The sequence below is a fragment of the Python bivittatus genome, unplaced genomic scaffold (genome assembly GCF_059951505.1).
Source record: "Python bivittatus isolate LINGU-HERP-01145 unplaced genomic scaffold, Pbiv_v1 ctg000330_np1212, whole genome shotgun sequence".
Classification (NCBI taxonomy): Eukaryota; Metazoa; Chordata; class Lepidosauria; order Squamata; family Pythonidae; genus Python; species Python bivittatus.
In genome coordinates this window covers 32,311,366-32,336,220 of record NW_028277058.1, presented here as the reverse complement: position 1 = coordinate 32,336,220, position 24,855 = coordinate 32,311,366, and the positions used below count along the sequence as shown (strand labels likewise).

General features: G+C 35.7%; 1 protein-coding gene across 1 annotated transcript in view; it reads right to left on the bottom strand.

The window, feature by feature from the left end:
- The window catches only part of ANO4 (anoctamin 4), a 63,704-nt gene that overhangs the window by 15,302 nt on the left and 23,547 nt on the right, over positions 1-24,855 (bottom strand). Inside the window, exons 8-18 of the mRNA XM_007439739.3 lie at positions 22,475-22,581; positions 22,070-22,125; positions 20,698-20,819; positions 19,028-19,162; positions 17,325-17,421; positions 16,693-16,753; positions 12,473-12,555; positions 10,179-10,319; positions 6,158-6,322; positions 3,136-3,172; positions 1,524-1,635 (exon numbers count right to left, since the gene is read on the bottom strand). Of these exons, the coding sequence (XP_007439801.2) occupies positions 1,524-1,635; positions 3,136-3,172; positions 6,158-6,322; positions 10,179-10,319; positions 12,473-12,555; positions 16,693-16,753; positions 17,325-17,421; positions 19,028-19,162; positions 20,698-20,819; positions 22,070-22,125; positions 22,475-22,581 (1,116 nt within the window). The remainder of the gene's footprint in view (positions 1-1,523; positions 1,636-3,135; positions 3,173-6,157; positions 6,323-10,178; positions 10,320-12,472; positions 12,556-16,692; positions 16,754-17,324; positions 17,422-19,027; positions 19,163-20,697; positions 20,820-22,069; positions 22,126-22,474; positions 22,582-24,855) is intronic.

Here is a 24,855-nt window from a genome sequence, read left to right as displayed (position 1 = left end):
CTAGCCAGTCTCCAGATCTCAACCCCATGGAAAACCTTTGGAGGGAGTTGAAAGTCCGTGTTGCCCAGCGACAGCCCCAAAACATCACTGCTCTAGAGGAGATCTGCATGGAGGAATGGGCCAAAATACCAGCAACAGTGTGTGAAAACCTTGTGAAGACTTACAGAAAACGTTTGACCTCTGTCATTGCCAACAAAGGATATATAACAAAGTATTGAGATGAACTTTTGATATTGACCAAATACTTATTTTCCACCATGATTTGCCAATAAATTCTTTAAAAATCAGACAATGTGATTTTCTGGATTTTTCCCCCCATTTTGTCTCTCATAGTTGAGTTATACCTATGATGAAAATTACAGGCCTCTCTCATCTTTTTAAGTGGGAGAACTTGCACAATTGGTGGCTGACTAAATACTTTTTTGCCCCACTGTAAATGGTGAAAAAGTACAGCAAGTAATTGAATTTGTGACCATTAGTCAAATATTTGCTAAAGATAGAGAAATGGATGGAGACATTTTAAATTTTGCAAATGCTGGCAGTGGGTAATATGTATGCAAGGAATGTACATTTATTTAAAGAAGCAAAAATGGCTGCTTATAGTAGTATATTTTCATCCACTTCATTATAAGAAAGTGTAACTTGAATGTATGAGGAGAAATTTAAAAGGAAGACGAATGCAGTGGGAATGATTTAATCAAGAAATATGAATTTAGAAGAAATAGTGTGAAGAATGAATAGATGTTTAATGAATGTGGACTGAATACTAAAGTGGGTGATATGATGCAATACAAAAGTGGTATATGATAGAAGTAAAGCATGCATGAGAATAATTGGAATGCTTAGTTAATGACTGAACATTGAACAGGGAGTGAGATAATATCCTATAGTTGTTTAGTGTTTTTAAGTACAAAAGAAGTGTTTTGAAGGGGCTTGGTCCTATAGACAGAATGAATTAATGATTAAGTCACAAAACAAATATATGAAGGGAGATTGAATGGGTTGATAGTAAGAAGAAGATAGATAAAGTTGTCTTGGATGGAACTGATACGCTGTGACATTTAAATAACAAAAGGCAATGTATGAATCAATGTATGGACACAGTGAAAGCAAGACAGAAAGTTATGGAGAGATATATGAATGGGATAGGTGTAAATTAAATTTAGTTAGATATGTTTTTCTTTTCTCTTATGTTCTGCCTTTCATTACTCTTTCTTACTGATTTTCTGCATCTGCTATAACATTGCTTACCCACAAGGGTGGTATATATGTTTGTATGTATGTAGTGTTACAGATGATACAGAACATATTAGACAATGTGACTCCCTAATGTTTCCTGTGTCATCACAGTTAACTTACATTTAGGAAGGTTTGAGGGACATACTGTATTCTACGACTTAAGGCATACTTAGCATTAATTCAAAGCAAATTATTTTCTTGATAATTTTCAACAATTTTTCAAACAAGCAGATAGATGATGATGATGATGATTAACAAGCAGATAGCATATTAATTACTCTTACCTTCCAAGGAAAAATGCTATATAAAAGGTAGAACTGTTCAGATTGACAAACTGAAAAAGAAACATTTTCAAAGTGAAGCTGTTTTCCCACTCAGATTCAGTACGAGGCTGCTCTGTAATGAAAAAGGAAATTGTAATCAAGATGTTTACTGAAATTTGGATGCTGGATTTGGGGAAACTGCACGCACCCTACAAGGCTAGAAATATCTTTGTAAACTTGGTTACAGATCTTGCTTACAATGCAGTCCGTATTCAGGGAAAGCACTAGTCTCTGAGGGATAGGTAGTGCAGGCAGATAGTATCCACTGGAAGGAACTTGCAGGTTCTACCTGCTTCTTAGAGAGAAAGTGTTATGCTTTCAGTTTTCTAGTTGGAGATGCTTGTAAATGAATAGAGAGAGAGCATCTGGACCCAGAAGCATTGAGGGGCTTTTAAAAAGTGCCAAGCATACATGAAATCATTACTTCATGGACATGAAATGGGGTGTGAGTGGTGGAAGCACTGATTGAATACAATTTGCTGTGTTCCTCTATTGTTCAGCTGGATTGGCTCATGTAGTACTCTCAGCAACTCAACAGTAGTTAGGACCCAAACAGGCCAATTCAAAATTTTCTGATATTTTATGAAGTGAAAAATATGATGATGTGGGAGAAATCAAAGTCTGATAGGACTTACACATACTTGGCTATATGATCTAATTTTAGAAACAGATGCTAATACAGATGCTATCTGCAACTAGATAGCTGTAAAAAAAAGTACTAAGATTATAAACATTCTACTCAGATGTCCAACAAATAAACATTGTTTTACCGAAAGAAGGCCTGGCTCCTACATGGTATCTCTTGCATTTGGTCCTCTTGTACCTTCTACCATAACCTGACAGATCACATTCTAAAATGCTGGATGATAGGTTTCAAAGTGAGTTCAGTTTGGAGGAACCTTCCTTCCCACTGCAAATTAGTAGTGCCTGAAAATACAACACTAATATGTCCCAAAGATGCTAGCTGAAAAATTCAAGCACCTAGTTAGGCAATGCATGCCACATACATCCTTGGTTGTAAACAAACTCTGAGAAATAAAGCAGCATGTGTATTCTTTAATGTATTGAGGGGAAAATTTCAGTCTGGAGCCAAAGAGTGACCTCCTTGTGACATAGCAAAAACATCTGCAGCTTTTTACAAAGTCTGTCCCATACTGATGGCTCTTAAATAGACTGTGCAGGTTTAGAACCAGTTCTGACAGCCTATTTTGTGCAGTTTAGGGTAAAGTCAGTTGCAATCCATTCTAATCATGTGAGTAGAGCTTTTTGATATACTATATATGAAACTGTCTTACATAGGGGTTCAAGTGTATTATGCAGTTACCTCCTTTGCTTAGTACTGTCTGCTTTACAAGACCTGAAAAAGGAATTGTTCCAGGTCTTATTCCTTTGCATCCTTGCTCCGTAGGATGGGTAATTGGGTGAATGGGCAGATGGATAGTAGATTTGATGAACACACACACATACAGTCACACAGAGACACAAATAATACAGCATACTGTTAGCTTCATTTATGCAATAAATGAAGATGTATGTTGATCATGAAATATATTATTTCACTTTCATTACTTACCTAAATTTGTCAGAAAAAGGGCAACCTTTTCATGCAACTGCAACAAATGAAAAACAGCATCTAAATTGATCCATAATTTTAATGTAATATATAAATCAGATTTCTTAAAAGAATATGAACATTACTTGCTTACAGCCTTCATTCCTTGCTTCTCTATTCCAGCTGTGATAATTACAACTTTAGAGGGAGAATCTTACTTTTCTTTTAAAAATGCCTTGGGAGCTAGATAGAGCATTTTAATGCCCGACTCTGGATATTCAATATTAGTATACGTTTGTACAAATCTGTATTTCAAAACAACTGAGCCAGGGCTTGGGTCAGGGATATTTGAAAGTTGAATTATTTATGTTTTGTATTTATTATAAATGCAAATAACTGCTTTCTTTTAAAGTTAAAACTCCAATTATTGGAGATAAAGTAGGAGCAGAAAAGAAGAGCAATTTATTCCTGCTCGAATATTTGTATGGCCTTGATCTGAGAAGAAACAGTGATTTCATCCAAAAATTGGTAAAATGCACTAAAATGTTCAATTTCTTCTGTTTAGCAGACTGTTTATAAAATGGCCCATTTTCCATATTTGTTTCTCCAGATAATTTAGCATATATCTAATATATTCATGGTATAGAGAAAATGTATGTGGTCGCTAGAAGTTGACACCAGTTTGATGGCATACAGTCAGGACCCAGTTATATTGGATAACTGTTTTGGCATTTGGCCTCTGTACACCACCACATTGAAGTTGAAAGGAAACACACCCAGATGGGAGTGAAGTCAGGGCTTTCAGCTGTAATTCAAGGGGTTTGACAAAAGTGGAGCACTAATCATTCAGGAAGTACAGCCACTGGCATACACACACCTCCATCGTTGGTGGCTCATAAGTAATGGAACAAACCAACATCATGACAAACATAAGGATCGCCTTTAATACCTGGATGAAAATCCTTTGCAGTCAATGACTGCCTGAAGTCTAGAACCCATGGACATGACCAAATGCTGAGTTTCCTCCCTCGAGATGCTTTGCCAGGCCTTTATTGCAGCTGCCTTCTGCTGCTGCTTGTTTGTGGGTCTTTCTGCCTTCAGTCTTGTCTTCAGTAAGTGAAAAGCATGCTCTATTGGGTTGAGATCAGGTGACTGACTTGGCCATTGAAGAACATCCCATTTCTTTGCCTTGAGAAACTCTTGGGTAGCTTTTGCTGTATGTTTTGGTTCATCATCCATCTGCAATATGAAGTGGCGTCCTATCAGTTTGGCAGCATTTGGCTGAATCTGAGCAGAAAGTATAGCCCTACCTATACACTTCAGAATTCATCCTGCTGCTTTTATCAGGAGTCAGGTCATCAATAAACACCAGTGACCAGTTCCATTGGCAGCCATACATGCCCATGCCATAACACTGCCTCCACCATGTTTGACAGATGCTGTGGTATGTTTTCGATCATGACCTGTTCCTTTCCTTCTCCATACCTTTCTCCTCCCATCATTCTGGTACACGTTAATCTTGGTTTCATCAGTCCAAAGAATCTTATTCCAGAACTGGGCAGGCTTTTTTAGGTGTTTGCTGGTAAAGTCTAATCTGGCCTTTCTGTTCTTGAGCATTACCAGTGGTTTGCACTTTGTTGTGAAGCCTCTGTATTTACATTCATAGAGCCATCTTTTGACTATAGATGTTGACAATGACATGCCTACCTCCTCAAGAGCGTTCTTGACCTGGCTAGATGTTGTGAAAGGGTTCTTCACCACAAGCAGAATTCTGCGGTCATCTACTGTAGTTGTCTTCTGTGGTCTTCCAGGCCTTTTGCTGTTGCTGACCTTGCCAGTTAATTCCTTTTCAGGATGTTCCAAACTGTTGTATTGGCTGTTCCCAATGTTTTGCTATCTCTCTGATGGGTTTATTTTGTTTTCTCAGCCTAATGATGGCCTCCTTCACTTCACATGGACACCTCTTTGGACCTCATGTTGAGAATTGCAGTGAACAGCTACCAAATGCAAATATAACACTCAGAACCACCTCCAGGCCTTTTATCTGCATGATTGGTCATGGGGTACCCAGGGAACAGGCCACATCTGGCTATGCAGCTGCTTGTCAGCCATTTTTTCCATTACTTACGAGCCGTGTGGGTATGTATGCCACTGGTTGTACTTCCTGAATGGTTAGTGCTCCACTTTTGTCAAACCTTTTGAATTACAGCTGAAAGCCCTGACTTTGCTCCCATCTGGGGGTGTTTCCTTTCAACTTTATTGTGATGGTGTACAGAGGTCAAATGCCAAAACATTATATTGTTCCAATATTTCTGGTCCTGATTGCATAATCAATCAATGTATTATTAGATTCACATAGGATTTGCACTGCTAATATCTAATTTTTTACATACCTTAAAAAAAGAGATGGTATTAGCTGACTTTTCAACTTTGAGAATGCTTTTGATTAAGATACTGTATGTAGTTTTTATTGTAAATTGTGCTTAAAAAAAATAAAAAGTGAAGAACATTATTTTCCCAAACTATTTTTCCAAACCAAGTTAAATGGAATGGAAGGCTGTGACTTTATATTTTAAACAATTTTCAGTCACTGCCCTTTCTTTGGTCAAATATTTAATATTGTCTGCATCTCTTGAATAAAATGAGCTGCTGAAGAAATAGTCCATTCACATTGTAAAAATGCCCTATGTCTTACAGTATGTCTCCTTCCCTCCCTCCCTTTGAAAGTGCACTGAAGAGGAAATGTGGAGGTCCCCTTATTTAAACATATTTCCAACTCATGCTTCTTAGGATGCAAGGCGTTATTTTTTGTGTGTGTGGTATGTGTATGCATTTGTAAAACATTTTGTGAAGACATCTAAAATAGATCTATATAAGTAATTTTTAAAAATATAAACAGACTGTGGCTAAACTACCATATATTAAAAGCTAAGTTGTGCTATAGTTTTGAGAAGCCTATTCCCTGTTACACAAATCTGAGTACAACTAAGAAACAACCTAAACACAGATTGAAATTAATCAAGGTGTGAAAAAACCTCCTTACAAAATTCAGCAGCATGATGATGCAAAAATTGATGCACACTGCAGTCCCAGTTGTTGCAACCTGAGAGTTATTCTTGATTAAAGCCCATTTAAAGGCAGCAAAAGTGCTGACAGTCACAACACGATAAATAACAATGCCAAAAACAGCGGCGATCACCACACAGATCTAAGGAATTGAGAAAGGGGTGGTAGAAAGAACACATAGTATAGCTTAAAACCAGTACAGTAGCTCTCAAGAATTGAACAATAAATCCAAGTAAGTAATCTACAAATGTACTCTGATTTTCTTAAAAGAATTGAGGCGTGGGATATGTGGGGATTTGTCACTGATTTGCTTCCTCATTTTAATGTGATCTCTTCCTATTATCAGTATCATGACAAGAAAAATGTTCAAGAGCCCAAGTATCAGACCAACAGGGTCAATTATGCAATTTAATTTTTGGAAAATAGAATTTTATGCTTGTGCACTGTGGAGTCTTTCTTATAGAATACCATCCCTCAAAGATTTTTACTAGATCTATGCTTCCTTGAGATTCCAACAAAAGAGAAGGTCCTCTTTAAGCCAGGCTTTCTGATCTTTTAACATCAGCTCATATGTTTGCAGTTGCTTTTATACTGTGCAATGTTCCCCAAATTGATGCCATCCATGTGTAATTAAATTGGCTGGATTAGGGAAAAATGACATAAAGGACACTTCTATACAGCCATGATTTTGGTTCTCCAAATTTTTTCCATCATTTTTAAATGGCTTATCTTTACTTTAACCACCAATGCCTAGAACTTCCAATGAATCAACCATCACTTCCTCCAACTGACTAATGAAGGAGAAGAAAAACTGACATTGAGCCAGCATCTCAGTCCCAGTCTCTATTGTTTCTTCATGCTGTGTCCTCCCCGGGTGACTGACAACAAAAGGTTCTGTTGTTGGGAGGGTGAACGACAAACCTGTTCCTTTGCTCTGTTTCAGAAGCCACTTATGACTGCTTTTCAGATATGGGGTGGGGGAAAGGTGGGAAGCCCACAACAGCAAAATTGCCACCTTGTAGCCCTAGTGTTCACATTGCAAATTGTGTTCCCAGCAGTTCAACTGGTGATGCAACAGGATCAGAAATTAATCCACTATGCTGTCCAGTGGGACTGATGGTGTGTGGCTGTGCAGGCACAAAGCCATTCTGGGAAGGTTACAAACACTGTATGTAGGGAAAAACCCAGTGTATATTTGGGAGGGATTATTTTAAATTTGACTCTAAGTCATTTTAAATGTATTTTTATGTATTTTTAATGTATATAATGAACTATATAAAAAGTTTTAAAAACCTTTTTAAAAATTAGGAATTTGTTTTTCATGAAGAAAGCCATAATGTTTAAAGAAATAAAAGCATGCATTTTTTTTGCATAGCTTTCAACAGTGAAGTTATCTTTATTAGCTAAAATTTATCTATTTAGCTGAATAATCAACTATCTTATTTTATTAAGTTTATTTTTAATCAAATTAAAAATGCTCTGAATTAACTAGGCATCATAATTCAAAAACACATCAAGGCAAAAATGAACCAAAACTGCATGCCAGGTACCATCCTAAAAAAGGATACATCTGCTTTACTCACATACATACTGTACATGTCACATCAAATAACAAAGTAAGTAGATCTTTTTTTCTTGTAGTAATGGTGTTTTAGAAATAAGTAAATATAAATATATGTAATAGTTAAGACATGAAGTGATGAACAGAACAGTCTCATGGCACAGCAGAGAAAGGAACCCCACCCTTCTGGAAGAGGTTAATATCAGATCTGGACAATCTACTTACAACTATGGAAAGTTCCACTGGCATAACTGCAGTGATGGGAAGTGTGTCAGGTGGTGATGGAATCCAAGCTGTGATGGGATCCTAGCAGTTTTGGATCGATGAGACTGAAATGCTATTTGTTTTCTAGAGGGCCCCAGGATAACCCCATCGCTACATCAGCTTGCCAGTTGGAAGCAATGGGAACAGGGGAATAAGATATAAGGAAGTCCAGGTTGCTCAACATTTCCTTCCCTGGCAAATATAAGTGACAATACTTTGGAAGAGGAGAATTATACTGCAGAACTTTTTAAAATGAATTACATGTAATATTCATGAATCTTGTTCAGATTTATTACTGGATCTCATATTTTTCTACGAACATTATTTTTCTTCCCAGGCAGCCATCCAGAAGAAATTTGATATTCAGGCTTACTTGGCAATATTTGACAATTTCACCTAGAGATAAAACTATTATAGTAAGCAACATTTTGCAGCCCTGAATGGGCACAGAGGATTTCTCCCTCTTCTCTCTCAGTGAAGTTACTTAACCTTGCATCATATCCAATGGCTGGCAGTTTTCTCTAGTCTTTCTCTGAAGGATTCAGTTAGGCTCAGGTTCAGAAAAGCAATTAAACTAATGGTTTCTTAATTGCTTCTCTGATTAAAAGAGATAAAGAAATTTGCTTAATTGCTCTGCTAAAGTGAGATTTTATTACAAGAACACAACCTATTATGATGAACCCTTCTTCTCAAAAAAGTCAATTAACACTGATATGCAACAGTAAAAAAAGAACTCAAGTCTCAGATGAGAACTGAGAGAATGAAGCAAGGACCATTGCCATAAATGTGGATGTCCAATTCTTGGAATAGGCACAACACAGAATAATTATAGAGTGCTTTGGGACCTACAGATATTGAAGCACTTATTTGATAGACACCGTTATTATTGAAAATATAGGAGATAATCAACAAAAGCAAGGAAATAATATTTCACTGAGCTTCATTTTTTAATAGATCAGAAGAAGCAAGTGAAAGCCAAATGAAAGCAGCTAATAACACCCCTTGGCTTTTGAAAAGTCCTTAGTTCTTATAGAACAGGAACAACTCATAGTAACATTCAATTCCCTGTACTGTAAAATAAAGGCTGGTTCCATTTATTTTAATACTGAATGGCCTCTATAAAACGAAGTTCAGCTGTTTGAAACAGACATATTTTCAATATTTGGAAAATACATTTAAAAAAATAATAAATTTTAATTAACTTTGAATTAAATGTTGAACAATAATTTTCAGGCTATCAATTATAAGATAAAGTTAAGCTCAGATAAATAACAGCCCTGAGGAAAACTGTTTATCTAGCCTACATGATTCATTGTTTTGAAATCTAGAGCTACTAAAGTTATAAGGTTTTTTTCCCCTTCACATGAATATATTCAAAAGTGAATAGACCTCCCTACCACAAACATTACAATTACCTTATGCAAGCAGTGGCATCTGCAGGAAACTATGATGATGCCAAATGATATGCGTGTGATGATGTCATGGCATGAATGCTGTGATTACTTGTATCAGATACTCTGACACAAGGCCATAATCATTATGTAATTATGTCATTAGTTGTGTTGTCATTTGTCCCACCTTGCCCCTCCCCTCTCCAGCCAACACTCATTCATGTAAGTGTTTAGATAGCTTGACAGTCAAGTTCACATAATATATAATTGATTCTACTCTAAAAAATAGTAAATCTGAATTTTGCATTCAATATCAGCTTGGATTCTGGGAATAGGCTTTCCTTTTTTAAAAAAAAAACAGAATCAATAGCATGTATGCCTGGAGAACACAAACATATCACACAATACCATGAATTAATCTGCATTAATATTAGAAAATAACACTTTCCTGTAACAGATTTCCCTTGTCAGAGCTTTTTAAAAAACATGCTAGAGTTATGTTTCATTTTCATTTTTAAGTTGATCACTCCTAAATTTCATTTTAATTAAACATGATAGCAAATAAGTGTTTCAGTAATAATATTACTGAATATTACTTTAAATCCCTTTATATTTCTAGAATGTAAATACTCTGTAACACAAATAATTTTAAAGAGGAAAACAAACAAAAACCAAAAACCAAGGTGGCTTAATGGTGCTGTAAAATATACACTCTCTCCATTTTACTGACATTTTAAAAATCTAGTTTTCAGGAAAAATGAAATGAATTAAAATTTTCAAACCATAAAAAATATTCCAGATGCAGAAACAATAATTCTGCTGCATTTATCTGCAAATGCTTGATAAGGCTCAGGTTTTCCAGATATAGGATTCATTCTCTCTTTCTTGGAGTACTTGGCTTCAAACTGGGGGCGTATTTCTTCCTAAAGAATATAATATGAAGAATTTTAAAAAGAATTAGATATAATTGTCTAGAGAGCTCAAGCTTTTAATAATGTTATAAAGTTTTTATTAGTACATTATTTCATTCAATCTGGCCAATAGGCAGAGATGTTAAAAATATTTTAAAGGATTGCTAAGAAACTAATAAAAAGCTACTGCAGTTCTTCAGGGAGAGGTGGCAGATCTCTTTACAAAGCTATAGGATTCCTTTAGTTTTTGGCAGTACAGTATAGGAAGATTCTTCAAAATTCAGGAAAATTACTATTTCCTCCCTCTTGTGGCCTTTCACCACCAAAACATGACAGTAGAAGGTTAACTATGATGTGTTAACGAAGTGATTTGCAGCTATGCCAGAAAGAAATCCATGTGGTTGGGCACCAATAGAGAACCTAGAATCACAGAAGGACCCTATATGAGCTGTCCTCAGCTGTCTGGACTGCTTGACCTACTAAGATAAGCATCCTTGGCCCTGCTGCTACTTTTTGCCACTATGACTCATTCATTGCACTCTCTTCTTTCTATGACATCTGAGACTTCTTTTACCCAACAGCTGTGCTTATGGGAGCTGATTCTGAGCTGCTGCTTTGCTTGATTCCATAATGGGGGTTACCTTCTTAGATGGCCTAAGATAACACTGATGTTTGGTATCGCCTCTGGGAAACTAACATATTGGCCAATTACCACTCCAAGCAGAGTGCTGACCTGGTTCTCATATGGGGACTGAAGGGTTCAATCTTTCTTTTATGAATGCTGTGATACCAAAAGAACTCCAAATGCACACATAATCACATTTTACACATCCCTTCATGTATCTACAAACCATGCAGTTGACACACTGTGTAATTAGGCCCTTATTTTCTTGGAAAAAAATCTGGATTGGTTTGCTGTCAGTAAGAGAAACTACACTGTTATCTTAATATCTGCAACTAAAAATTATATTTTGCCACAAATACATTATTGAATCAATTCATTTTTGTGAACAGTGCTATTTAAATATGTATAAAATGGAGATTCAAAAGATTACACCAACAAAATGTTAATATGCTAAGCCTAATAAGATAGGAGAATTGAGAACAGATATTAGTAATTAATACAAGCTTGAAAAAATGCTTAATTTCTATATTTAAGTCAGAGAAAAAGATGATAGCTCATTAGAGACTTTGCTTTTCTGCTTCTGAGAGCAAAGTTCTTACTTATTGAGAAAAGGATTTTTTAATCCAGAAGTGAACATGTGTATCAAGTTGCCACAGATCAAATTCTTTGATAGTTTTGACGCCTCAAGTGCATCAGCAAGCAGAAGATTTTGGTTTTTCTCTTACCAGCACATGCAAGCACAATGTGAGCACATGTACGCATGTATATTCACATACATTTGCCATGGAGAAGCTGTCAGTTGTGTGTGTTCCTACTATGAAATGGTGCGGTCCAAATGACATAAGAATTCTGATCTGCAAAATCATGACGCAGCAAGTAAAGAATGAGTATTGGCCCTGCACATTTCTCTTTCTTCTGCCTCTCCCCTCCCCACTCCACACCTGTGTAAGGCAGCTGCTTTAATGCTGGTCTACTTAACCAGAGTTCCTGTTCCATTCAAAAATGGGGAACTCCAGTTAATCTCCAATTACAAATTAGGATAATAGATTGTAATTTAAAATTCCTTTTAAGAAATGGACATTAAATCAGAGAGCCCAATTTGGATGTAATAAGGAAGTCTAGTTTAAATAAACTAGGATCAAAGTGCTGAAGCTACCATGAAAGGAGGTAAGGGAAAGGCCTGTGCATAGCCCCAATGCTTACTCTAAACTTGCTATAGAATGATTGATTGTCCAAACTGTTACATGAGTTTGCCTTTTCAGCAAGAAATGGGCATCAGATTCCTCAACATTGCTTGGCCTTGTTTTTTTACAGCTGCCAATCATTTTATTTTCAGAAGTGCTTGACTGATTTGGGTCTTCTGCTATGACAGTGACTCAGCTAAAATAACACAAACTAGAAGAGCTAAAAGAAATGCAGGGAAACAAACTCTTACATTCTATGTGGCAGGGAACCATTTTCAGTAATTTTGGTTTATATTACAACTGACTGGGTCTGTTAAGTACACCGGTTAAAATTGTGACAAGTTATCTATACACACCTCCTCTTCTTCCCAGTCAATCAAATCCCAGTCATAAGCAATTACTGCTCGTCTTCTTTTCCAAAATTCCAAAAAAACAGTGGCTACAGCGGAAAAATAGAAGGAAAAATATATCTGGTCATATTATTGAAGCTCTGTATTTCTCCTTTGCAGCGAGAACCTGCATATCAATCCCTCTGATTAATGTGGTTACTATGTTAAAAAATGTTTCACCAAATACTAAATGGCAATGTGTAGCATGTAATGGAAAAATCACAGAAAGAGGAATGTTCTCTAAGCTTCTTAGCACTAGTATTTTAGTGTCCTCCATTCTTGGGAAATGTAGGAAATGAACAATATAGGAAGCTGTTTTACCCAGGTTACTCTCTTGGTACAGCTAGTTCAGTATTGACTGACTCAGAAGGGTAGCGGTAGAGAACACTCAGCTCTAATTGGACATGCACAGGTCAAACGTGGGACCACAAGCAAAGTGTGGTTCTCTCCTCCTGAACACAACCCTTCCCCTACCAATGTATAGCGCTGACATTTCAAGAACAAAAATTGTTTCTGATATCATCATCACCATCATCTGTCTGATGTGGTAAGTTATACAAAATGAGTAAGTTTGTATAACTTTGCACATCAGACAGGTATTATTATTAGACAGAAATAAGTTTACTCAAATTCAGTAGTGCCTTTAATCCAGCTGGTTAACTAAAAGAAACAGCCATAATATTTCAAAAGATATTAACATTTGCTACTTTTCCTAATATAAATCTAAGACTATTAACACCGCCACCAACAGGTGGACTGCATTGGTAGAGCGCTGAATGAGTAGCAAAGGTTATACTGTAACAAGTGCAATATACTAAAAATGTATTGTTAATTTGAGTTGAGGAAAGCAATTATTTTGAAGCATGAGCATGATGGACAGGTATTTTCTGAAACATTCTTAATTGACTGATTAATTATGCACCATCAAGTCACTTTCGACTCCTAGAATACAAAATTGTTATTTACATGTATAAAACAGTGTTAAGACTATACCATTTAAATCATGGTATATTGAAGAATGGAAGGAAGCTGACTCCCAGTCTTCTCTGTGGAACCAAGGTTTTTATTTTGAATCTTAGCATTTCTCTAGAAGTTTAGAATTCGTTGTTTAGTGACAAACTTTCCCAAAAAGAAAATGTCTTCGCCAGTCCTATAAACGAATACAGCAGGACAGAATTCTCAGTTTGCACAGAACGCTTTGTATTGCTCAGATTGTTTTTCTCAGGCAAGTAGTTCCTGCTGCTAGGAACAGCATCCCCCCCACCTCGACATTCATATGGCTCCCACCCATATTGATGATGTTCAAGAATAACCAAGCCTGGTTATTCCCCCAGACCTTGGGTTAGGATGGATGTAGAGCCCTTTTTGGATAATAATAGTAATTCCAGATTGTGTCAAACGGGGATGAAAGTGTAACCCTTGTCATTGCCCCAACTCATGTCTCCTAAGCTGCTATTTCTCTTATAATGGTACTTATTACATATATCACTGTACCTGGGAGCAACCAGCAGGCACCGAAACAGCATATGGTAGGAAACTGGAAGGAAGGAGGAAAAGGGTTCATTCTTATATGCCATAATCCCAGCCTGAATTGAGTTCCTCTTGGTTGCATTTTCTTGGAAAAAGAAATTGGCCAGTTTTAAGCTGATGTTTTAAGCAATGAAGGGAAAGCATGCCAACCGTGGCTTCTGAAATTCTTTCCAATATGAAGCAGCATGCTATACCTGTGTGCACGTTCTCTCCAGGAGCTAATGAGGGTGGGTTTGTGTGTGTATGTGTATGTACATATGTATGTTTATACACACACACACACACACACAGAGGTAGGTAGGTAGGTAGGTAGGTAGCTTCTAGGTGTATGTGTCTGTTTCTGTTTTCCCCTTGTGCTGTGTCTGTGAATTTCAGTTTTCCCTGGGAAACCCAGGATGGGGCTTAAGACTTCCAAGCTGCTGCCCGGCTTCCTCTCTCATAAGGATGAATGGGGGATTTTTAAAAATTATCTTTTCTCTGCAGCCCTGGCCAGATCTAGCCCATTTTCAAAGTCAGTCTTTCTTTTGCTGGCTATTACCCTCACGCCAAATTTGGTCCTGTTCAGAGAGATATTCTGCTGAGAGCCACATATAGACATACAGACATAGTACTGAGCCCCTTCACATAATTTCTTTCCAACACTTTGCTGGGTTGAAAAGAATGAAAAAGAAAAAAAAATGGTTTGTGCAATATATAATTTGGTCCTGTTGCGTGACTTAGGTATTTTTTGGCAGAGATTCAAGCTGGAAGGCTCCCTGAAGATAAAGCATGGAAATCTATTGTAACTGATATCATAGTAAGAATATATAGATAGGAATATGTGAATCAATATAAACCTCGTCAAGGTCAGTGTAACACGTTTCCACATATTATTTTGTCTTTTGTCAATTTTGTTTTGCACTTAAAAAAATCTGTGGGAAAAATCCTATAGAGCGTTATTCATATTTCATCTTAATATATGGAGCTTTGTATAAGACTTGTTCTAATGTGCCAACAAAAATGTTTTTATGTTACTTTCCCAAATACAAACCTACTTTTGGATACATCTTTCTAACATATGTTTTTAATGCAAGAATTTAAGTGGAGAATGACAGATAATAGTGCATTCTGTTCATTGCTGCCCATCTGGATTACAAAGAATCTGAAAAGATCATACCTTTCCAATCTACAGTTTAATTATGTGGCATGCTTCTATTATGTCTCCTAATAACAGAAAAAAACTTGCAGTTATCTTGCTGTCCTATACTGACCTCCAGGGAAGAAATGGCAAACTGAAGACATCTCTGTAAAAAGCGGAGCCGACAACCGTGGCGGAATGAAGAGCCAGCAAGTTAGACTGGCTCTTCATAATTCCTCTCTGGACAAGGAGAGGACTTGAGATCACCCACAAGTGCTCCAGACAGCTGCTCCTCATGAGGAGACTGCAAGACAGTGATTTCCAGCAGCTTTAGAGCTCTGGGAGATGAGGGAAAGCCATCTTGCTCAAACCGAGGTCGGCGCCTTTTGAAAGGACACTGGGTTCGCATACTTCCTTTTCTAATCATTTATGGAATTACTTGTTAACTGCTTTTCAGCTATTAGGAACCTTTGGATCGACAAGTTTTACAACACTTATCCAGTCTAAATCCTTAGCGAAAGAAGTTTTAAAACAAGTTTAAGGACTTAATTTTTTTTTCTGGAATAAACAGCAAAAGAGTAATTAAACCTTTGATTTTAGAAAGTTATAAATGGACTAAGGGTCCAGATAAATTTGAAATAAGATTTTGAAATTAATTATAAAGAATCCTTCCCATGGAAAAATTCTTTTGTTTTGAATTAAAAAAAAAAAGATAAGACTTTAAAATCTTACTGTTCCTACTTACTTTCAAATATGAGGGGCAGTAAAAACAGAAGTATTTACTTTTAAAGGACAGAAGAGGGGAGAAAAAGTACATACAAATATAGGTTTCCAAACAATCTCTGAACTGATGGACTTGGTTGACAGCTACAAGATTGTCCTATGCGTCATTATCATATACCTGCAATATATTTTGCTGGTGCTTAATGCAATTCTTCCCCACAGGTTACTCTTTATCAGTGTTTCTCAACCATGGCAACATGAAGATGTGTGGACTTCAACTCCCAGAATTTCCTAGCGAGCATGTTGGCTGGGGAATTCTGGGAGTTGAAGTCCACACATCTTCAAGCTGCCAAGGTTGAGAAACACTGCTCTATATTGTCAAAAGAAGTAACAGTATGTAGCTAACCCTAACTGGGCTCAGAAGATAAGTAGAGTTGGACCTGATTAACAAACCTATATCTGTACTGTATACTACACTAGGAGTAGAAAAAACATCTCAGAAAAAGTCCATAGTGAATGACTTCTATCCTGAAGCCTGGAAAGCTGCCCAGAAGTGTCCACATAATTCCCAGGAACCAAGCTTGATTCAAGGGCATCTTTTTATGACTTTTAATCTTTTAATCTGTTTCAGGAAATTGTACAGCCATGCAATTAAAATTCATAATGTGTTCAGTGGGATTCTTTTACATGACAAAAGGATGAAATCATTTATTAAGATTTTCATATCACTGAGCTAAGTCTGCTGAAGTTAAGCAGATTTTTCATGTAGTTATTTTAAACACAATTAAGTTGACATTATTCCCTAAACATCACTTACCCCACACTGCCATGAAAACAGCAAAAAAAACAGTTGCTCCATTGTCAAAAAGATGTGTTACCTGGAGAAAAATAATTGTAATGTAAATTCATTTAATTTTTCTTAATTCACGTTATTTGTTTTCTGATTTGTAAACATAGCATAGTCCTATCTATATCAATTTTTATTTCTATCTATTCTGCTTAGGAAATCTGTTTAAAGTTCAGTGGTCCTTAGTGTAAATGTTAAGAACACAAGCTCTTCTTAGGGAAAGTTTTCTATCTACTGGTAACTGAGCTATACCATCTACCATAGAACTTCTCCAAAGAATGGTAAGTAAAATATCTTACTGAACCATAGTGACCTGTAGACATTAATAGCTTGCTGACCTCTCCTTATTCTTCTCTCATTGTATTTATCTATCAGCAACCATATACATAGCAAATCCTTTTTTTTTTTTTACTATTTTAATATGCTTAATATTTTAACACCTTAAGATGCAAGCTCTTTGAAGGTGTTACATTCAACTGCACAGGCTTAAATTAAATATCTGTTCAATTTTTTTTTAAATGCAAGTAATGTTTTTAGATTATTTAGAATATATATATTTTTTAAACTATTGCTGGAAAAAGAAAAGCAGTATTTATTTTTACCTTGGCATACATGCAGCTATCTGACAACCTCATGAAGGGACAGTATTTATCACAAATCGGACACATAATAATCTCTGTAGCCTGGCAGATTTCTTTACTGAAAAAGAGAAGAGATAATAATTACTAACTCAAGTTCTAACTAGTATACTTCAGAATACTACCATTATTTAGACACTAATGAAAAAAGAAAGAAAAGGTGGCTTTTTCTGTAATAACTGCACCAATAAAATGGTTTCTTTTTGGCTCAAAGTTAATTTAAAGGTGCATCAATCAATAGTTCAACACATTAAATTCAACAGGTGTACAATCTTCTTCACATTTATATACCAATTCCCATCTATGAACGTTACACATTAGATGATACTATTCCCTCATTGACTAGCTTCCCTAAAAATATATTTCTTTTGCAGAACCTTGAGATGCTTCCCTATGCCACAGACAGGAGTGATGGGAGAGACATAACTGGGGCATCTTTAAACTTCCTGCCTTCTTTGCTGTGACAAGAAGCAATGATACTACATTTTTGCTTTCCAAAGTTTCTTTAGACTTTTTCCTTTGTCTCTCTCATTGAAATGATTGTATTAAATTCTCCTGGGATGGTTAACTTTCATTATTTAGGACTTTTAGAATACTTTAGCCTGTATAAAAACCTTTAACATTCCATCTTAATACAAGTGACACTCTGGGAGGCCATAATTTGTTACCAAGATAAGCATCATTACAAGTCAGAACACGAAAAAAACCTTATTTTACCAAAGAAAATTGCATACAGAACAAATAAATCGGAATGATGAAACAAGTGAATCAATCCATAGCGTGTAATGCATTTTGACTCTTGACTGTTAAGGAATTAACCATTTATCATTTACAGAATATTCTAGAAAATATTTGCCCCATTTTATTAATGGAAATCACTTTGGCTAATAAAGGAACAACCTAAATTAATTAAAGCATCTGAGTAAATAATAGAGGGTATGGGGACATAGAAGTAGGATAAAGAGACATAGGCAGAGGGTAAGATAGGAGCAGAGAAGGGAGAGAAAAAAGGTTTCTGATTAATTTTGTTAATAGATTAAGTTATGTAAGTGTTGGAACAGGAAAATAGCTGTGTAAATTTTTTTTCACAGAAAATGAACACATGGAATTTATGATTATTATCATGAAGTTAAATCAATAAATCAATGTTTGAGAGGCAGAATGATACAGTGATTAGTGTTGGATTGGGTAAAGGCCTGTTAAACAAATAATAGGATTTTTCTGACATAGGGATAGCTATGCAAAGTCTGTCAGCAGATGCAAAATATTGTATGGTTGCCCATTCAAAATAATTTAAGATTCACGTGTACAGCAGGAAAAAAAAGTAGAAGCTTTCCATACTGCAGGAGCAGAACAGCGATATATAATAGATCAGAAAGAGGAAGTGGAGGTAAGTAGAGATTATTAAAATAAATCATACATAGAAAGAAAGAAATCAACATATCTCTTAGGAGGGCAAGCCCTTTAGCAGTGCCACCACCTTCCAACCTATTCATAAAGATATTATCAACCATCTTCTGAGTCTAAAGAAAAATTAAACATAACCCAATTAGGAGGATATAGCGATTTTTTAAAAATAAAAAAGTAGCAATTAATGCAATTATTTTGGCAATCAGCACAGGAATATATACAATGTTTTCTTAATAAAATAAACAGCTTGACTTCACCTGACTTGGCAGTAGTTCAGTGTGGCTACTCCGTATAAAAAGACAAACAGTCCAATGAAGGCAGCTGGAAAGAGCATTCCTGTATACCAGCCTAACCAGGCGAAATACAGACCAATTTTCTCACCAAAATACCGCCTGTTCAAAAACACAAAAGCAACAGCATTATTAGCATTTTTGAAATAGAATTTAATATTGGTTCTTAATATAAAATGATTTTCCTGGACTACCCTGAACTATAGTTAGATTTGGAAACCCAGTGATTAAAAATACCAGTGATGCAGTGCTTCCAAAGCAAAATGACACCAGCCTTAATTTAGGCCCAGAAACGTGTGAACGTCCCATGTATGAATAAGATCTCATCCCCACATCCTTATTTTTAAAAGAATATTGCTGTTTTATTGGTGCAGTTGCATATATCAGTGCAGCTAAGTAAGCAATATTGAATATCACAATGCCACTTGTTTCAAAAATCAATTATCACTAGTGGAGTAATATTCAGACCAGTCCTTATATATAATAATGTCAATAGTTCTGCCTCTTCATTCATCCAATCTTGTTTTGATAGATATGACAATGCAGTTTTGCCACTCAATGCCCAGAAGTATTAAAAATAAAGAAAACATTATTTTCATGAGATAATTTCAATTTCCCATGAGGGCTTGAAATGCATGCTTTGGCAATACTGCTTCTCACTTTGCTGCCTCAAGATCTTTAGGACTAATTTGCATAGCAAAATTTGTCACATAAGACAGTGTTTCTATGGATACAGGGGCCCCTCTGAATCTCAGTATTGCTCTAGGTGGATTATTGCACTCCACTACTTGCCACTGTAGGCATTTGCCATTTTATACAGGTGATTTCAGAAATTCAACTGGATCCTAGGGCTAGAAGACTTGAGAATCCCTAAATAAGCTTTTGTAGAGCTGGATGCAGTAGCCATGAGCAAAGTCTCCTTAGGTTGTCTTCTCCACTGGTCAGCCCTGTCAGAATTATCTAGCAGCACAAAGATCACTTTAATCAGTGGTCTAGTTCAGCATGAATGACTGTACAGAACAAAGGGAAGTAAGTAGAACTCTCTCTGAATGGCTGGAAAGAGTCATACACTCCGTGCAGATATTTAATTGAACTTGCATTGTTTCCTGTGCTTCTGCTGTACACTCACTGTAAACTGTTTGAAATTCTTCATTGCACTAATATAGTATGTGCTAAAGGCTTTCAGGAATCAGTTCTCATATACGTATCTTAATGTCACAGTTCTCACAAGAAGCAATATCTGTCAGAGGAGGCCTTCCTAGATAGAATTTACCATGTTAACTATCAGTTTGATATATCAGAAAAATGTGTAATGACCTATTACATCATCTTTGATATGATGTCAATATGCAGATGTAAGACTTCAGTTTTGTTGCCAGAGAAAGCAGCACCAGGACATATTTTTCAGCAATGTGACTTAAATATGATCTGGTAAACCCAATTAGTGAAAAGGTAACAGGGCAGATTAGTGTCCTGACACTCACAAGAGCCCCTGAGAGTTTCAAATACATATTGAGAATATCAAAAGCTCAAATGAGACAATAAACTAATCAACTGAAATAAAATCTCAAAAGATATTTCAGTATTTTAGGTTTCCTATACATTCCCAATACATACTGATTTTTAAAAGATTTTACCGTATAAGATCCAAAGGTTGGTATTTATACCAAGCTCCCCACGAGGCCCAGCACTCATAAAGCAGATGCCTGTGGTTTTCTGCCCCATGAGTTCTTATGGAATTTTTACTTTTGTAACTACCCTAAAATATAAATAAATAAAGAAAAATTAATAAATAAATATACATAAGTATCCATGGATAATGATATGTCAGAGCACCAAATTCATAAAGAGGAACTTAGCATTATTTATCACTGAAGTTACCTGTTATTACTCAAATTATGATTCTTAACTTGGGATCTACTTTATCTCAGAAACATAAGAAAGAGACTACAAACCTATATACAATTATCTGATAATACCTTACTGAACACAATGGAGCCCATATCTGAGTAAACCCCATATTTCAAAGAAGCAAACATAAATTTTACAGCTTCCTTTGTAAGAATACTGCTTGTTTTTTCCCCTTGTTCAGCCCCAAATCTTAACTCAGTGTTAAGATAAATGCAGTGTTGAAAAGGAAAGGCTGAATTTTATATTTCATAGCAAAGTTATACATACTACAGAAGTTAGTCAAAAAGAAAAAGTACTACAGTTATTATATATGTGTAGAAAACTTCTTCTGAAGTTCCATTTCTCTTAAAACATGTAATTTTGTCTAGCAATTATACAAAATGGATATTTAGCTACATGCATACAGAACAGCTGTCTTGCATGTGCAAACATGCACCTATCCTAGACAAATATGCAGCAGGTCCAAGGATTGGGAATTGTAGTATATTGGGTTATTGCTATTATTGATTTATTAATGTGGCTATGATTTTGCATTGTTACTTTGTTACCCTGGCCTGCCTATATAAATCTTGTACTTGCTGGAGTTATTTCTTCCAGAATTTCAGTTAAGCAAGAATCAGAATAACCTATTCTGACTCAAGTGTCTTTTATTTCATCAGGAGAAAAAGCAGAACAGGAATATACATGGGTAAATTCATAGATTGATTGCAAAGGTTTGTTCCTGTGGGAACAAAATGAGCAAGTAACACCACTCCTTTGAAATTTCCACTGATGGTCCTGTATTTATATTCTTTCATTCTATTGTTCATTGTTTTTTACTTAAAAAACCGTAAGTCACCTGTTATGAACATCATATTCAGAAATATAAATTTAAACCTTTAAATTACTCTGTCTTTGTGGGTTTTTTGTCATGATTTGTTGTGAATTTCAAAGGCAAGTATTTCTAGAAAAGAAACTGAAATTGCATTTTGTTTCATTTGTTCTTATGAGAAAGACTTTGCTAGACTCCCCCAGTAATATAGTGAAAATTAGAATTAATGGACTGACAATAATGGTGGGAAGCAATTGGACTTACGAAAAATAAAACAGAAAGAATACCTCATGAAGAGGAAATGCAGCTTCATAGGAGCCATTAGTAAGCAACCGATTGAGACCTAGAAACAGAAATATTTAACATATAACAGGTAAGGCTGGAATGAATATAATATATTCCACCCATGAATCAATCAGTCAATATAATAAGACTGCGTATTCAAAAAGTGGGCAGCAAGATTATTTTTTTAAAAGTGCCAGCATGATAAGATATAACTTACAAATGGCCCACACACATTTTAATATTTTTTTCTGAAGCATATTACTGAATTTAAAGGTACAAGAGGAAGGAGCAATTTCTGGTAGCTAACAATCATATCAAGAAATAATATTACTGCTGCAGCATTTCTTAACTCTATTCTAGAAGGAAAGGTTAAAATGGAGTAACCTTTGCAGAAGTCCCACACTTACCAATTTTATTTTTTCCTTCTTCATATTTCACCCTTTGTAAAATATGATGAACAATTCTACTTCTTGTAGCGTTGTTAAAAAAAGTGTCTTTATTGTGAATGATAAAGCTATTTTGAAAATACAAGCAAGGAAATGCAATTATGTTTATGACAACAGAAAAAGTCTCATTAATATTGATATACCAGCAGTAGAGTATAAAAATATAAATAAATGAATCCTCTATAAAAGTTCTAATCAACTGCATTATTTTTTAAAATACTGTAAATAAAAGCTGTTGCTTATGAGAGGTTGTAGGATGTATAGTCACAATAGAACTAAATCAGCTTCAGTTATGTTCTTGCTCTTTGTAAGATGTAAGGACCATCCCAATTGATCTGGGAATAAAGCAAAAGATGAGATGACTCTGGTGGCTGGTGTGGGTCTTCTGGGCTGTGTGGCCGTGTTCTTGAAGTTTTGTTTCCTAACGTTTTGCCAGCACCTGTGACCGGCATCTTCAGAGTGCAGGAGCACAGACAGGAGCAGTTCTCTCTGTGCCCAGGGTGATGTGACCCTTTTGTGGGTATTTATAGAGATCTGGGGGGAGGGGGATTGGGTGTGTGTGGGGGGGGTTGAGTTACTGAGTGGCTGTTTGTTTTGGTGTCACCATCTGTGTGTATCTTCCTGGGGATTAGGCAGGGTTTTTTCTTCTATTGAATTGTTAACGAGGGGCTGCTGGGGGTGATTAGCAAGTTCATTGTGTGAAATGTTCACATGTCCTGGTGAGTTCATTGAGCTGAGTTCATTGACCTTTTGCAGGCTGTATTTTTCAGGATTGGTAGCCAGGTTTTGTTGATTTTTAGACTCTCCTCTTTTTTATTGAAACTGTGCTGGTGATATCTGTGCTGGTGACCCAGATATGACAACATTAGGGCTGTGCAATGCTTAGAATACAAAGGCAAAAAGGTGTCCCAAAACACAGGAAAAGCTGTGACTGCTTTAAAGAATTGCAGATAGATGCTACATCCATGTCCCTGCACACAATGAAGCACCTTTTGCCTTCAAATCCAAAATGCTTTGATCTGAAGCATTTCAAAGTCAATGAGCCCTAATGCCAGTCAATATACAACTAAATGTATCTGAAAGATGGGGAAACATCTCAAATGCCTAGCCCAAGACAAGTACTACCTGCACAGAATTATGGGAGACAAATTGGATAATGCAATTTGGGATTACAGGGCTTCATTTTATTCACTTTTTGAACACATTCCTTTTTAATTACTAGAAATATTCCTTTCTGAATACTAGAAAGACTATATTTTCATTTGTTATACTGTGGACTAAGAAATCAATACAAGTGGTGGTTTGGATATCTGAAAATGCTCCCACTGTGACATAAAAAGGCAGAATAAAGGACATGCAGCAAGCTGTCATCTAAAGAATAGCTTTGACTGCAGCTGGGAGCAAGTCAGCCAATTAATTAAATTTGATCTATCCAGGCTGGAAATATTTTAGATTGCAAACTACAGCTTTGGTCAAATGTAATGATCTCCTTTAATAAAATTTAGGCAACACATTTTTATTTACTGGAAGATATGCAGATAGATTGAGCCTGTTTTACTTTGCTTTCCTATAATTGTTTCAGAACACTAAGAGATAGGCCACTATATCAAATGGATATAGTCAATTTAAAAAATATCGTCCATGTACTGTATAGACCAGAAAGATTCTTACACTAGGTTTTCATTTTTTTTCTTCTTGTGGTGGTAGTGATTATTACAGAATTCAACATGAAACTTCCAAGGATAATATAATTCAAAACTTATGTTCACATTAAAATGTCTTTTTCTTTCAAAACAATAATTATTAGCTACAATTAATTCAAGCATTAATGTCCCCTTTTCTAGTTATCTACTTCCTAAATATCTAACATCCTAGCCACTGTACTGCACTGATTCTCTAGTTTTTTTATTCCTAAAGTACACAGAAACTAAATGTTTCTATAAAATGGAATTAGATACATGTCTTGATCAGCTAAGGAAAGAGGTCCTTTTACAGGTTTAATGGAAATCCATAAATGCATTTGCTATTGCTGCTAGAATGTTATATAACAGATGCTTTGTAAAATACAGATTTGAATTATGAACTATATGCAAAACATTGTAAGCATTTAAGTAGATCAGCTATATCAGCTTTTTTATTTTGATGTTTTAGTTTTTACTTCATAATTGATATTGTAATATTATATGTTGCGTAGGATATATTTTATACAGAAAAGTTGGATGAAAGTGAAATCAAACAGATAGAACTAAATAATCACTAGCCAAGTATTTTTATTTAGTTATTGTGCACCCAGAGACTACTTAAATGGGGATTTTTGGGATTTTTTAGTATATGCTAAGGAC